The sequence below is a fragment of the Arvicola amphibius genome, chromosome 3 (genome assembly GCF_903992535.2).
Source record: "Arvicola amphibius chromosome 3, mArvAmp1.2, whole genome shotgun sequence".
Classification (NCBI taxonomy): Eukaryota; Metazoa; Chordata; class Mammalia; order Rodentia; family Cricetidae; genus Arvicola; species Arvicola amphibius.
Window position 1 is genome coordinate 52,074,553 of NC_052049.1, and position 14,645 is coordinate 52,089,197.

A 14,645-nucleotide genomic window follows, 5' to 3' on the forward strand; every position below is an offset into this window, starting at 1 on the left:
AGCTGTGCGTTCTCAGACAGCCTGAAAATCCCCAGCAGCCAAGGGTCATGGGGCTAGAGGATATTGCTCTCCAGAGACCAGGGAGAAGGGAGAAAAGGAAGCTGCCTGTCTTGTGCACGTTCTCTGTCTTGTGTAGATTTGAGATAAATAGGACATGAGAAAAAAAAAACATGTTTGCAGATGACTTCCTTACCCCATTTCTGATGTCTCACATGAGGTTAACATGGCCTCATTCAGAAGCGGTCACCCTTGGGCTTCACAATGTGACTTATTTTCATTTCCAGTTTCATGTTAAGAGACCATTTCCTGCTGTGGCTAAGGAAGACATTCATTCTCTGACAGAGCTGAAATTCAGTAGGCGAGCAGGGCTGCAATAACAGTGAAGTTGCAGCTCTGACCCGTGTGTAGTTCAAGGCAACATCTGTTGATGTTTCTGTCTTTTGAAAGACCCTCTTTCGAATAACAGACTTCCTGCCCTCTGTAACAGTGATCGAATGTGAACGCTTGCCTTTTATGGTTTTTTTGTCGTTGCTGCTGCGTGGTGTCTATAGTATGGGAATCGAATTTAGGGCCTCACACATGTTCTATAGAGAGGCATCCCTAGCTTCCCCTCGATGTAATTACATAACCTGATCACTAATTAAAAGGGCAGTCAGTTGCTAAAGAGCACCTATGGCAGAAAGTATGGTTCAGCACTTGCAGGGGGTTTCCAGCCCTTGCTGTGCTCTCCTGTCCTCAGCTCTGTGCACACACAGACAAGGCCCTATCTGCTCACCTCCTGTGTACTTGATCTCCTGTTCTCAGCTCCATGCACACACAGACAAGGCCCTATCTGCTTGTCTCCTGTGTACTTGATCTCCCAGGCTCTTTGCTAGGCTCCCCGGAAGCCCAGAGCTTCCAGTTCCACAGGGTTCTTCTGCTTCTATTGGCCTTCTTGCTGTCTTATGTCTTTCTTGATACAAAAAAAGCAGCAATTTAGTTTTATGTTCACAGGCTCGGAAGTCAATGCTGGGCTTGGGGGAGGGGGTCTTCCTGTATCCTTTACAGCAGCAGCGCTTGTCTCTGCCACCCTTCAAAAGGTAATCTGTCTTAATTGGAAAAAAAAAAAAAAACCCTATTTCCATAAGGAATCTGATGTCATACTTGTGTATGGTCCTGAGATACTACTCTTAACAACATTCAACATATAAAGCCCAGACTTTGCGTGTTGTGCATTTGCAGGCTGTTAGGGGCTTCGTGCAAGAACGCTTCACTTTAGGGCGTCATCATTGAAACCGCTTTATGTATTCACATGGGAGAAGCAGATTTCTGTGCACCAAGACTGATGCCTGAAGATCTGTCTCATTTTTCTCATTTTTAAGGACCAAAAAGCTGATCATCGATGTGACCCGGAACCAGCCAGGGAGCACACTGATTGAAATCTTAGAGACCCCAGCAACGGAGCAGCAGGTATATGTCTTTACGTGTACAGTAGCGAGTGCATTCCATAGATGTTGGTGTTCTTCGTCTCCACGCCAATATTCACTGTTACACAGTGAATTTTTATAAATTTTACAAAGTTACACTGGTACACAAGTCCCTTAGTGTAGACAACTGAGTTCATCCATATCTGAAGCCCACAAGGAATGCCAGTGGGAGAGAAGCAGAAGATGCTTTCTCAGACGTGTACCGGCTTTTTTTTTTCTACAGCAGGAATAGAGTTCTGTACCTTCAGAGCCTCTGGGTATGAACCATAAGCTTTGTCATTCAGTAGATGGCTAGATAGATGAGTGAAAAAATAGTTCTGGTTGATAGCATGTCACAAATCCTTGTCATATACTTGCTAACTTAGAAGAGAGATGTCTGTTGTTGGATTTTCTTTTACTCTAGCCCTACATTGGAATGTCAAAAGGTAGATGTTTGTTTTAATCTTTTTACTCTTTGGGGGGGGGGGTGCACCAGCCAGCTCCCAAATCAGGACGTGGAGGCTCATTCTTACTTAGAAATGCCAGGCCTTAGCTTGGCTTGGTTTTGGCCAGCTTTCTTAAATTAACTCATCTACTTTTTGCCTCTGGGCTTTTACCTTTCTCTTACTTCTGTAAATCTTTCATTCTTACTCTGTGGGTGGCTGGGTGGCCCCTGGCCCCTGGCCCCTGGCCCCTGGCCCCTGGTGTCCTTGTTCTCTTGCTTCTTCTCTCCTCCCAGATTCTTCCTATTTATCCTCTCTGCCTGGCAGCCCCACCTGTCCTTTCTCCTGCCTCGCTATTGGCCGTTCAGCTTTTTATTAGACCAATCAGGTGTTTTAGACAGGCAAAGAATCACAGCTTCACAGAGTTAAATAAATGCAACATAAAAGAATGCAACACACCTTTGCATCATTAAAACACATGTTCTACAGCATAAATAAATGTAACACATCTTAATATAACATTCAACAATAGATGTGCATCCAAAATAAATGTCTAAGACCATGGTGTCCAAGGGTCTTTGCATTGCCCTACATAACTTGGGTTTCGTGACAGTCTGAGATTAAAAATTATATTAATATATTTTAAGATGCATCATATTAATCTGAGTTTAGCGTCACATGCCTTTAATCCCTATAATTGGGAGGCAGAGACAGGCAGAGCTCTGTGAGTTTGAGACCATCCTGTTCTTATTAGTGAGTTCTAGGACTATCAGAGCAGTATAGTAAGACCCTGTCTCAAAACAAAGAAAAAAGGTACATCATTAAAATTGGGCATGAAAATACATGCCTATAATCCCAGTACTTGGCAGGAAGTTCAGAGAGCTCAAGGCTAGCCTGGACTATTTCAACAACAAGGGGGAAATGTAATAATTATTCAGTTCATTCTGAAATAAATGAATTAATTCCAGATATTATTTTATTGCCAATAATTGCCACTTACTGACCAAGTTAACAGAATTATCTAATTACTTCTTAATGGAAGTGCTCGTCATTTTCCTGTTCTTCTAAATGTAATGAGTTGCCAAGAAATCATTCTGTCTCCAGATTTAATTTTGAAAAATTAAAACTTTAAGCCATCTTATATGAGAAAATGTGTGACTTTTTTAAAGCAATCTGGATGGAAAAATACTGATTTAAGATAAAAGATTTTTAGCTCCAATTGTTTCAGTTTTTCCTAAATGTATGTAAATTAATAACAGAGATCATCCACAGACATCTGGGCTCTTGTAACTCTATTCTTCCTAGCTTGTGACTGTGAACACTTAGAACTCTAGGCCTTCGTTGCCTTACCTGTAAAGGAGAAATAATTTTTTAAAGATGTATTTATCTTATGTATGTATGAATGCTCTGTCTGTCTATATGCCTTTACACCAGAAGAGGGCATTAGACTCCACTATTAGATGGTTGTGAGCCACCATGTGGGTTGCTGGGAATTGAACTCAGGATCTCTGGAAGAGCAGCCAGGGCTCTAAGCCACTGAGCCATCTCTCTAGCCCCTAGAAATAATTCCTAATTCACAGGGAAGACTAAATAAGAGGGGAGAACATGCTAAATGGATGCAGTAGTGGCTGACACGGATTAAGTATATTGGTTGCCAGTTATTGTTTGCTGCTGACCCAGTAAGCCGTTTCTGTGTGCTGTGCCCTGTGCCTACATTAGTCTAATAACAGCTTGTGCCATAGAATGAACTGTGATGTCATTGTCTTGTGCAATGAAACAGAAGACCATCCGTCTCCTTGTATTACTTAAGCTGTCTTAGACTGCTTAGCATTTGTGTGTTGTTCATCATGGATTTAGGAACTATCGTCTGTGGGAATATCTTCACCCTGTGGTTCAAAGGATCCCTGACTGCATCAGTGATTCTGGGATCGGAATGAAACTCTCTGGCTGCCTTGCTGTTAAATGGCCTATGCATCTCTGTCAGCATGGCTGGTTTATGAGGCTTTAGTGGGCTCTCAGAGTCATGTGTTAATACAAAACCTACTTTTAATTTTCTCAACTGGGCTACCCAGAAATTGAGACCCTTTATCCAAGGAATTACAAAGTAATGGTTATACTAAGGCAGTTTGTCACCTTGGCAAGAAAGCAGCACCTTTGAATTAGGTCCATTATCACTACTGGGTGTTTTGTTTAAGTGGAAGTTATTTTCCTTCCAGGGTTTACTTCAAAACCCATAAAGAGCACATTCATCTTTAGACTTCAGCTTGTGACAGAGTGGTTCAAGGAAAAGTGACTTTTGCTATTTTCTTTTTAGGAACTGGAGCACGCCAAAGACATGGAGAGCCGCGCCATTGTAGACTCGAGGACTCCTGAAGAAGAAGGGAAACAGAGCCAAGCAGTGATGGAAGATGCATGCCTGCCTCTTGAGCAAAAGAAGAGGAAGATCCAGAGGAATCTTCGGACGCTGGAGCAGACCGGACACGTGTCATCCAAAAATAAATACCAAGACATTCTCAACGAGATTGCCAAGGTGTCTGGAGATAGTATTCTTCCTTTGTCAAGTAGACATTTGCTAATCAGTGGCACAGTTGGGCATCCCTTGAGGCGGCGTGAGGGACTCATGGGTGCATACATGGCTCTTGTTTTTCCTTAGTGCACTGTGGTTTTAAAGGTTTCAAGGAGCTTTGTGAATTTATCAGGAATAGATACAACTCCCCAAGCCAATGCTGCTTGAGACACACCAGGGCACCAGGGGTGAATACCCCGGGGCTGTAATGGCCAGTGTTTTTACTGCTTTAGGCCGCAGCTGCTGGTTTTTCCCTGTGCGTTTGTCTGTTTGATGGCACTTTGGTAAATATTTTTTTCTTCACCGTTAACTGTCATACAGCCCAATCGCTCTTAGGATCTGCCATTGAGACTGTGGCTCTCTGTCCCTGGAGTTTGCTTCTAAGCGGTTTAGCCTCAGTGAAGCTCAGACTTAAAGGTGCTTGTTTCTGTTTTGCTCATTTCCCATTTTGAGAACTTCTGTGACGTGATCTCAGCTTCGTTCAAGGAAACACGGGAAGTGGTCGAGATATGTTGAGTGGTGATAAGAAGGGACATCTTTGGGTAAAAAGTACATTTCATTCTTTTGGTTCAAATGTACACATTAAGATGGATCTGGGCTTAAAGGCAGTTAAATGAGAAACATCTATTTTGTCCTCCCCCTGGGGAAAATGCACAGTTCGGTTCTTCAGTGGGAAACTTGGTGGCTTTTAGCACCACGGTTATTTCTCCTTCCCTGAGTAATACAAAGAGGCTCGCATTTCTTTTTATAGTTTGGGGCAAGGGACTACTTCTCTTGGGGCATATGAGATAGAGAAACCAGTGCTGTTGCCATCAATGAGAAGGCTCTATTTAGTGAGGGGTTTTTTATTTCAGAAGATGTAGGGGAATATGCCTTAGAATTCCTGAAACAATTGGTTTTAATTTGTTCACAGAGGAAAAATAACGTTAAACAGGCACTATTTTCTCAAGTGAAATCTTTTCATAGCTTACTGAATAATATTTTAATTGCTTTTATTGAGAGAGAGAGAGAGAGAGAGAGAACATCAATGTCGTCCGGGTGCCAGCATGTGTATCATAGTATATGTGTGGAGGTCAGAGAACACCTTTGTGAGCTCACAACCCCTACCTTTTTGAGGCAGAGTTTCTCTTGTCTCTGCTGTATAGAGAAATCAAGGCTAACTGGTCCATGAGCTTCCAGCCTTTGTTTCCAGCCCCCAGCTCCCATCTCTGGAATCCATGCTGTAATTACAGATGCATGCCACCACATATGACTTTTTATGTGGGTGCTGGGATCAAACTCAAGTCATCGGGTTTTCATGGCAAGCACTTTTACCCACTGAGAAATCTCCCCAGCCTTTACGGAGTGACTTTGTAAAACTACATCTATCTGCAAGTTTGATTTTATCACAACTCTCTTAATCTGTAAACATTAGGGCAAAATGCATTCTAAGAATCCTATTTAAATTTAAGTATAGTCACTGCTTGCTATCTGGAAAGGACTGGGTTTAGGATTCCAGCAAATAACCAGAATTCATGGATGCTCAGGTCCCTTATATGAAATACGTAATATTTGCTGTGTGTGTTTTACTTAAAAATTAAAATGAAATGGTGTATCGCTATCTTGCCAAGAATGTCTCACTCTGGGCTCAAGCAGTCCTCCTGACTCAGCCTCATAAGTGGCTGGGACCAATAAGTGTGTGCCATCGTATCTAACTTACCCCATAGACTCTAAGTCGTCTCCCATATATATTATCTAGATACGTACAATTCCAAATACAATCTCTGTGCTGTGTAAATACACGTGACACTGTATTGCTTAGGGAGTAATAAGAGAAGGGCTAGATATGCTCGTTACATAGTTTTCTTTTTCCTCTATATTTTCAGCTCTTATCTGTTCAAATCCATAATGCGGAACACTAGAAATGGAGAGTTATCCAATTGTCTAGTTTTCATTTTTGAGTCTTCTCAGGTCATGAGAGCCGCCTATAATATGTAAACATAAACATTTTGGGCTTAAAATAGTCTTCAAAGAGGAAAGTTCAGTGCAGTCTGAGGAGATCACATTTCTCTCTCTTTTTTTGTACTTCTTTTACTGATCTGAAGGATCCCCTGTATCCCAGGCTGGCCTGTAGCTTGTTATCTAGCTGGGGAGTCTTTGAACTGAACACTCTGCCTCTGGGAGTGCTGGGATTACAGGTGTGCCCCGCGGTGCCTAATTGATGTGCTAACGATTGGAGCCAGGCTGTTGAGCAAGCTCTGTACCAACTGCGCTACATTCCAGCCTGTTGTGCCTCTTTTAAAACATCTGAACTATTTGGTGATCCTCAAATTACATTTTTGGCTTTGGGGCGGAGGTGTCTGTGAAATGTGTGTTTGTGTATGTCTGTGAAGTAGGTATGTTTGCGTATATGTGTATGTGAAGTGTGTGTGTGTGTGTGTGTGTGTGTGGTGTGTGTCTGCGCGCGCACGCCTCCATGAAGAAGTATCTTGGAGCCAGAGGTCAACATTAGGTGCGAGTATTTTCCGTTTTTTTTTCTCTATAGTTCTTATTCAGTTCTATAGCTTGCTAGCTTATTTTTTGAGACAAGCCTCTCACTGAACCTGAATCTCAGAGCAGTTTAAGCTAACTAGCTGGCCAATGAGCCTCCGAGGTCTGCCTGTCCCTGCCCCAGCCCCAGCTCTGGGGTTACACATATGTACCACCGTGCCTAGTTTTTAGTGGGTATCAGGGATCTAAACTCACGTCCTCGTGAAAGCACTTTACCGACTGTGAGCCATCTTCCCAGCCCACTCTCTCAGCTGGGGGAAAAATAAACTTTAGTAACCCTCTTAAAATCAAAGCTGGACGTTTTCCAGTCCTGAAGCAGAAAAAGATAACAACGTGTTGGGTTGTGGTAATACATGTAATCAGGTGCTGAGATCCACTAGGATCAGCAGTTAGATGCTGGCCTGCTGCTTGTTGTTCTTCTAAAGTACCAGTCTCACAAAGCAAGCCTGTCATTAGAGCCTTTACTTGTTTCAGGATATTCGAAATCAAAGAATCCACCGCAAGCTTCGAAAAGCTGAACTGTCAAAACTGCAGCAGACCCTGAACGCACTTAATAAGAAGGCAGCATTTTATGAAGATCAAATTAATTATTACGACACCTACATAAAGACTTGTGTAGACAACCTAAAAAGAAAGTGAGTTCATGGTCATTCACTCTGTCGTGCTTTGTATGGGGAGACTACAGTACTGGTGGTGGCCTGGGTTGGTTTTGGAAGCGTTCTAGTTTTGTTTCTATTGTTGATAAAGACCATGACCAAAGCAGCTTGGGGAGGAAAGGGTTTACTTGGCTTACCTGTCATCCCAGTCCCGATCCATTGTTGAGGGAACTCAAGGAGGAACCTGGAGGTAGGAACTGAAGCAGAGAATACAGAGGGGCACTGCTTACTGTCTTGCTCCTCATGGCTTGCTCAGCCTGCTTTTCTTTAGAACCTTTAGAACCGGGACCGGCAGCCTAGGGCTGACACCACCCACAATGGGCTGGACCCTCCCTCATCACTTACTAATTAAGGAAGTGTCCTGCAGACTTGCCTACAGCCCAGTCTTATGGAGGCGTTTCTCAGCTGAGGCTCCCTCAACTGACTTGAAAATCTCAAATGACTTTAGATTGCGCCAAGGTGACAGAAAACTATCCAGTACTTATATTACTTGATTTAAGAATGTCTATGAGGAACGGGATTTTGTCTACCTGATAGTGTTAGATAAGTCAGGTATTTGCTAATTGCACAGAGCAACTTAATAATTTAAAACTTAATGATTTAAAATTCCTTGTTGGCTGTTTTTTAAGTCATCACTGACACAATAGGCTAAATTTGGCAGCTCTCTCATATCCATTAGAATACAAATTATGGATTTTTATATACAATATAATGACTCTCGGTGACTATTCCTTGCTGATAATTATTCTTATCACCAGACTGGGTCGATGCTGATTAAACTTTAAATATCCATTTAGATATGTGATACAGTATTTTCAGATAACCTTCGTTTACAGAAGAGCAGGAGGAAATGATACTGTGTAGAAAAATCAATGGTATCACTCATAGGAAGTCTGGTGAAGGAAGTCTTCTCATCACCCCACGTAGGCCCACTCTTCATTCGCTTGGGGACTGTGCAGATCTTTTTTTTAACACTAGAGCCAAGAAGAAGTCAATCAAGCAAATTTTCAGTAGCAAATGCTTGTTAGTGGTTTGTTTCACATGGCGTTTACAGCAACTTTGAGCCACAAACTATAGTCCTGATGTGGGTTCTGAGTCTCGCATACATCATGTGATCTCGATTTTCTCATATTTAACCTGGGATCGAGAGTGGCAGCTTCTCAGGTGTTGCTATGGAAGCTTAACGAAATGATTTATAGTGAAGGAATGCATTAATTTCAAAGCCCTGGGAAGCTGCTCATTTTGGAAGACACACAGTAATATGTATAAAGTATGTGTTTGGAATGGCGCTAGCCATGTAGTGTTTACTAACTTAGAGAAGTTTTATTGATACCTCCATGTTAGAAGAGAGAGTCCATGTAATTACTCCAGGGCTACTTGCAGTGACTTATTAGGCAGACACTTAGTTCAGAATGCCCGAGAACACAGCATACATTTTATTTTAAAAGCCAACTTCAGTCGCTGAGGAAGTGCAGTTGGGTGTAGTGATTCCAGAGCAAGGGGACTTTGGCTCCTTTTATCGGGAGAGGAAATAGCACAGGTCAGTTCAGGGGAGCCCCCTGTGAACATGGGGTTATTGTGCGTGGCTGCCGCTCTGCCTGGAACATCTTGACAACAGGTGGTGTTCTCATTTGCTCAGAAATTCTCGGAGATCAATTAAACTGGATGGAAAAGCAGAACCCAAAGGAACCAAGAGAGTGAAGCCAGTGAGGTACACAGCAGCCAAGCTGCATGACAAAGGTGTCCTGTTGGACATAGATGACCTGCAAACCAACCAGTAAGTAAAGCCTAGCATCTACTGAAAACACACCCATCCTCCGCTCACACCCAAGCTGACTAAGCATTCTCTGGCTTCCCTGGGTGGCTCAGAGGGCTTTTTTCTATCAAGGCTTAGCACAGAGTACAAATCACTAGCCTTACTCCCAGAGACCTTCAGCATCTGGTGCTGATGTGATCGATCCTGTAAAGGGTGTGTATCTAGAAGTCGTGTGTTCTTTTGTTTGTCCCGTATGGATCCTCGGGTCTTCTCTTGGTCCCTTCCAAAGAACTGGGTCAAAGCAGTGAGCAAAAAGGCTGCCTTCTGATTCGTGCAAGAGCCATCTACAGTTGCTAAACAGTGTGGTCAGACCCACAAGCTGTGCCAGGCCCTGGTCAAAACCACCTCCAAGAAAGTGCTGCAAGAGTGTGAATTCAAGATGAACCCACCAGGCACAGCCCCAGTAGGCACACCACGCATGCAGGGTACCGTGAGCCTCATATCTATCCCTCCCGTCTTCCTTTCTCTCAAGAGATGTAAGCCACTGGCTTTGGCCTTCTCTCTGACTCCACCCCTACCCTACCCCCACTGCCTTTTAAGGCCTGACCACAAAACCTGACTTTACAGGCTCAGAGAATACTCCTCTTTCTCTCTTGAAGTTCCTGTAAAAGTTACTATCTACTGTACTCTGCCGCCCCAGCAGTAGTATTATAGGTCAATGTCAAGGGTCACACCTGCTATACAGTAGAACAGGTCAATGTCAAGGGTCACACCTGCTATACAATAGTATAGGTCAATGTCAAGGATTACACCTGCTCTACAGTAGTATAGGTCAATGTTAAGGATCATACCTGCTCTACAGTAGTATAGGTCAATGTCAAGGGTCACACCTGCTATACAGTAGTATGGGTCAATGTCAAGGATCACACCTGCTATACAGTAGTATGGGTCAATGTCAAGGATCACACCTGCTATACAACAGTAAAGGTCAATGTCAGGGATCACACCTGCTATATAGTAGGATAGGTCAGTGACAAGGATCACATCTGCTATTTACCTTGTGAGAAAAGCATCTAGTTCAGATCCCAACAGTGGATTTCAGACTGGATGTTTAGGAATGGCATGAGGAGCTGATGCGAGTCAGGCTGCCTTAGACTCTCTTGCACACTGGTCCAAGTTGAGGCTTTGTTTGTTTTTCTCTTCTTTAAGGATTTACTTGTGGTTGCCCGTGTCTGTCTGTTCCTCTTCAACAGGTTTAAGAATGTTACATTTGACATCATAGCTACTGAGGACGTGGGCATCTTTGACGTCAGATCCAAATTCCTCAGTGTTGAGATGGAAAAGGTGCAGCTCAATATTCAGGTGAGCTGGGATTTTATGTGAGCCACTGGGGCTCTCTGTGCCTTACATAGTCCCTGCCAAGTTTAACTCCTGGAATTCTGGAACTCAGATGGTGGAAGAAGAGAACCAACAAGTTGTCCTCTGACCTCCACAGCATGCCGTGTGTGTGTGTGTGTGTGTGTGTGTGTGTGTGTGTGTGTGTGGTGTGTGTGTGAAATTTTTTAATTATGAGATTAAAATGAAAATTGTGTGTGATTGAAATGGATAATAATTTTCTTTTTTTCCAGTACTGAAGTTCAAACTCAGACCCTCTCACACACAAACTAGCGCTGTACCACCAAATTATAACTCTGGCCCTCTCTCTACCTTCAAGCCACTTTCTTCCATGTAGGCAGCAATTCTCTAAGTGCCACGTTCTGACTATAGCATTCTACTGTCATTTATGAACTTGTTAAAAATGTAACTCTCACCTCAGAGCTGCCACATGTGAAGTTCCAGGGCTCGGCCCGGTGGTCTGAGTCTAACTCGCCTGTGTTTTTAAGCAGACTAATGTTTTGGAAGCCCCAGTGGGATGTTTGGATCGCCACTGATTCTTGTAGTACGTTTTTAAGCTCTGAGGTCACGCAGATGTGCCGTCCTCTCTCTGGCTCCAGGACTTGCTTCAGATGCAGTATGAAGGGGTGGCTGTGATGAAGATGTTCGATAAGGTGAAGGTGAACGTGAACCTCCTCATCTACCTGCTCAACAAGAAGTTCTACGGAAAGTGAGGTGCCTGCAGAGAGCGAGCGCGTGGATTCTCTATCACCTGCGTTGAGAAATGAGTTTGTCTAGTATTTTTGTTTTAAAACATGATTGAAATCACTGCTTACAAATGTGTGATTTTTTTTTCTCAAAAGACCAAAACTGTTCTGAAGAATGTAGCCACGTGCCTTTTTGATAATTGGATACTAGAACAGGATGACAGACAAGGTGGGCAGGTGGGACAGACACACACTTTACGGAGGCACTGGCACTCCAGCTGAAAGCTCGGAAACCCCTGTGATTTGTTTTAAAGTAGGGGGAGAAAGACTAGCTGACTAGGGACAAATGTATAAACCTATTTTCCTATGAAAAAAATTTTAAATGTCCCACTTAAATGATGTAATTCTTCATAGATTGTTTTTTATCTGTGGAGAAGTAGAGATCTAATTAATTTGTAATGAATTATTTAGACATATAGCTCTAAGCCCTGTCTTCTGGGAATTATCGGTTTTAAAGAGAACTTTTGTGCAATTCAAAATGAAGTTTTTTTATAAGTAATTGAAAGTGATAATACAATAACACTTTCTGTATAAAAGTATATATTTTATGTGATTTATTCAATTTACTCAAAGTGCACTACTGCCTCATGGAACGGCTCCTGTTTGGGGAGTCACATGGACCACTGAGAATAGCAGTTATAGACCCCCCCTTCACCCCTCACAATTTATCTGAATACTTCAATTGTGCCTCTCAAATTTTTTGTAATGCTATAAAATCAGTATCTAGATGGTTTTTAAATGTATTCTTTGAAAATTGTTTTCTGTAAAATAAATGTTACTTAATTACATGAACGTGGTTTTTAGGTTGTCTTAATAAATCCAGCTCACTTGGTGGGTGAAAGACTCCTGGTAGAGCTTTTCAGGAAAAGAAGTCATTTACCCAGAGCTATACAAATTAGGGTGCAGAAGATGCAGCTGTAGGAGGCAGCCCAGGACCTCAAGTCCAGCCATTCATAGATAAGTGGATCCACGGGCAATCCAGAAATCCCTGCTGGCCAGTCGGCTATGTACTGACCACTCATTCTTAACCATAGAAAAAGGGAACAGAAGTTCAGAATAAAATATTTTAAATTACGGGGTCACTTTGCCTACTTCCTATTGGCCAGTGATAGGTTACCACCAGCTAGAGTCATCGCCTCAGTCTTTGTGGTTATAACAAAATACTTGAACCTGAGCACTTTGTAAAGAAAAAACGTGCTTATTTAACTCCAAGTTCTGGAAGCTCTGAGCAGGGTAGCAGCATCTGCTTGATATTATACAGTAGCACATGAGGAAGACTCAAATACCTGGGGTACCCTTGCTTTCCAACAACCCACCCTGCTTGCTGTCACTAACCTCATCCCAACAGACACAATGCACCCCAAGCCCTAATCTAGTCTCTTGAAGACAGTACTCTATTCATGAGGGTAGAGCACCTATGATTTAATTAACCCTTAAAGCTCTCACTGTTTCTCAACACCTAAACTGAGACTCAAACGTCAATATAGGTTCAACATGCAGAAGTGGACAAACTGCGTCTAGATTGTGACAATCCCTAGCTAAGCAGCTAAGTATCCAGTTAAAACCAAGAGTGGAGCAGGAATGGTTCTGTTATTAAAGAGAAAGAGAAAGCAGAGGAAGGACTTGGACCCTCAGGCTAGACACTTAGCTTTATTTTCCTTAGCGATCATAAAATATGCTTATTTGAGATAAATGAATTTAAGCTTAAGAGTCAACAGAATTTAGAAAATTCTGGTAAGCAGACTTTTAATTTTATAATTATTTCAGACCACATTTTTTAATTGTTTAAATTTTTATGTATGTGAGTGTTTAGACTGCATGTATGCATGCATACCTGGTGTCCATCATTGTCAACAAAGGGCAGGCTGTGATACCTTTAGAAACATCCTTATCCTGGACAACAGGAAAAACACTCCTGGCTCCCCCTAAGGTCCCTGGCATGATCCACGTGTCCTTACTGAGGACACTGGCGTGTTGTCAGAAGGTATCAGGTCCTCTGGAACCAGAGCTGTGGATGGTGACAAGTCGTTGTGCAGAGCCCTTAACGTTGAACCTGGGTCCTCCACAAAAGCAGCAATTGCTGTTAACTGCTGAGCCATCTCTCTAGCCCCAAGTAGCATATAGTTTTGACAAATACTGCAGAACAATGCTATCACAACAATTGTGAGTTGGGGTGGTTTTTGTTTTTTGTTGTTGTTGTTGTTGTTTATTTTGTTTTGTTTTTCCACATCGCTAGACTTAATGTGGATCTTAGAGGAATTCTGGTAAGTTTCCCCTTAGCAAATTTCCCTCTCCCTACTGCCAATATTGGAAACAGGGGATGTGGCCAGGAACTGCAAGGATGAGGGCATGACTTAGCTCCCCTTGTGCTCCAGGAAGGACTTGGAGTGGAAATGTACGCAGAGGAGCCCAGGTAAGGGAGCAGTGGTTGGAAACACGAGCCAGTGCTTCCTGGCATCTTTAAAAAGAACCTCTCTTGTTCCAACAGCAGAAATGGCAAGCCGCGTATATGAACAAGGATGCTTGGGTCACGTCCGTGTTCTCAGTAACGACACTTGGATCGTGTTGGTGTCCTCAGTAAGGACACTTGGATCGTGTTGGTGTTCTCAGTAAGGACACTTGGATCATGCCAGGGACCTTAGAGGGAGCCAGGAGTGTTTTTCCTGTTGTCCAAGATAAGGATGTTCTTAAAGGTATCCGAGATTGCCCTTGGTTGAGATCGTGAGGGCCGTAGCTAGGTGGATGACCAGAGGAGGAGGAATGTAACAAAGAAAAGAGCAGCAGCAAGCATGTGGCCTCACATGCTTCTGAGCTAAGTTTGTAGATTATTGGAGCCAAAGCTGGGGGCCACTCTCAGGACTGAACGCCCTCTAGCCAGGGAGCAGATTTTCTTTATGCCTCTGAAACCCTGACCCGCTTCTTCCCAATTCCTCGTGTCTTTTCTTATTCAGTGACACTTTTAAAAATTTCTTAAGTGTGTGGAGAAAGCGTATGTATGCATCTCTGTGGGCTTGCATTTTCCTGTGCATGTGTGTGTGGAAACAGAGGGTCAGCTTTGGGTGTCTTCCTCTTTTCCTCTTCCCAACTTATTCTTGGAGATAGGGTCTCT

General features: G+C 42.9%; 1 protein-coding gene across 1 annotated transcript in view; it reads left to right on the forward strand.

Moving 5' to 3' along the window:
• The window catches only part of Iqgap2 (IQ motif containing GTPase activating protein 2), a 280,863-nt gene extending 268,535 nt beyond the window's left edge, over window positions 1-12,328 (forward strand). The window contains exons 31-36 of the mRNA XM_038321192.2: window positions 1,362-1,449; window positions 4,203-4,418; window positions 7,458-7,618; window positions 9,279-9,416; window positions 10,649-10,757; window positions 11,390-12,328. Of these exons, the coding sequence (XP_038177120.1) occupies window positions 1,362-1,449; window positions 4,203-4,418; window positions 7,458-7,618; window positions 9,279-9,416; window positions 10,649-10,757; window positions 11,390-11,503 (826 nt within the window). The 3' untranslated portion in view covers window positions 11,504-12,328. The remainder of the gene's footprint in view (window positions 1-1,361; window positions 1,450-4,202; window positions 4,419-7,457; window positions 7,619-9,278; window positions 9,417-10,648; window positions 10,758-11,389) is intronic.
• The last annotated feature ends 2,317 nt before the right edge of the window (window positions 12,329-14,645 follow it).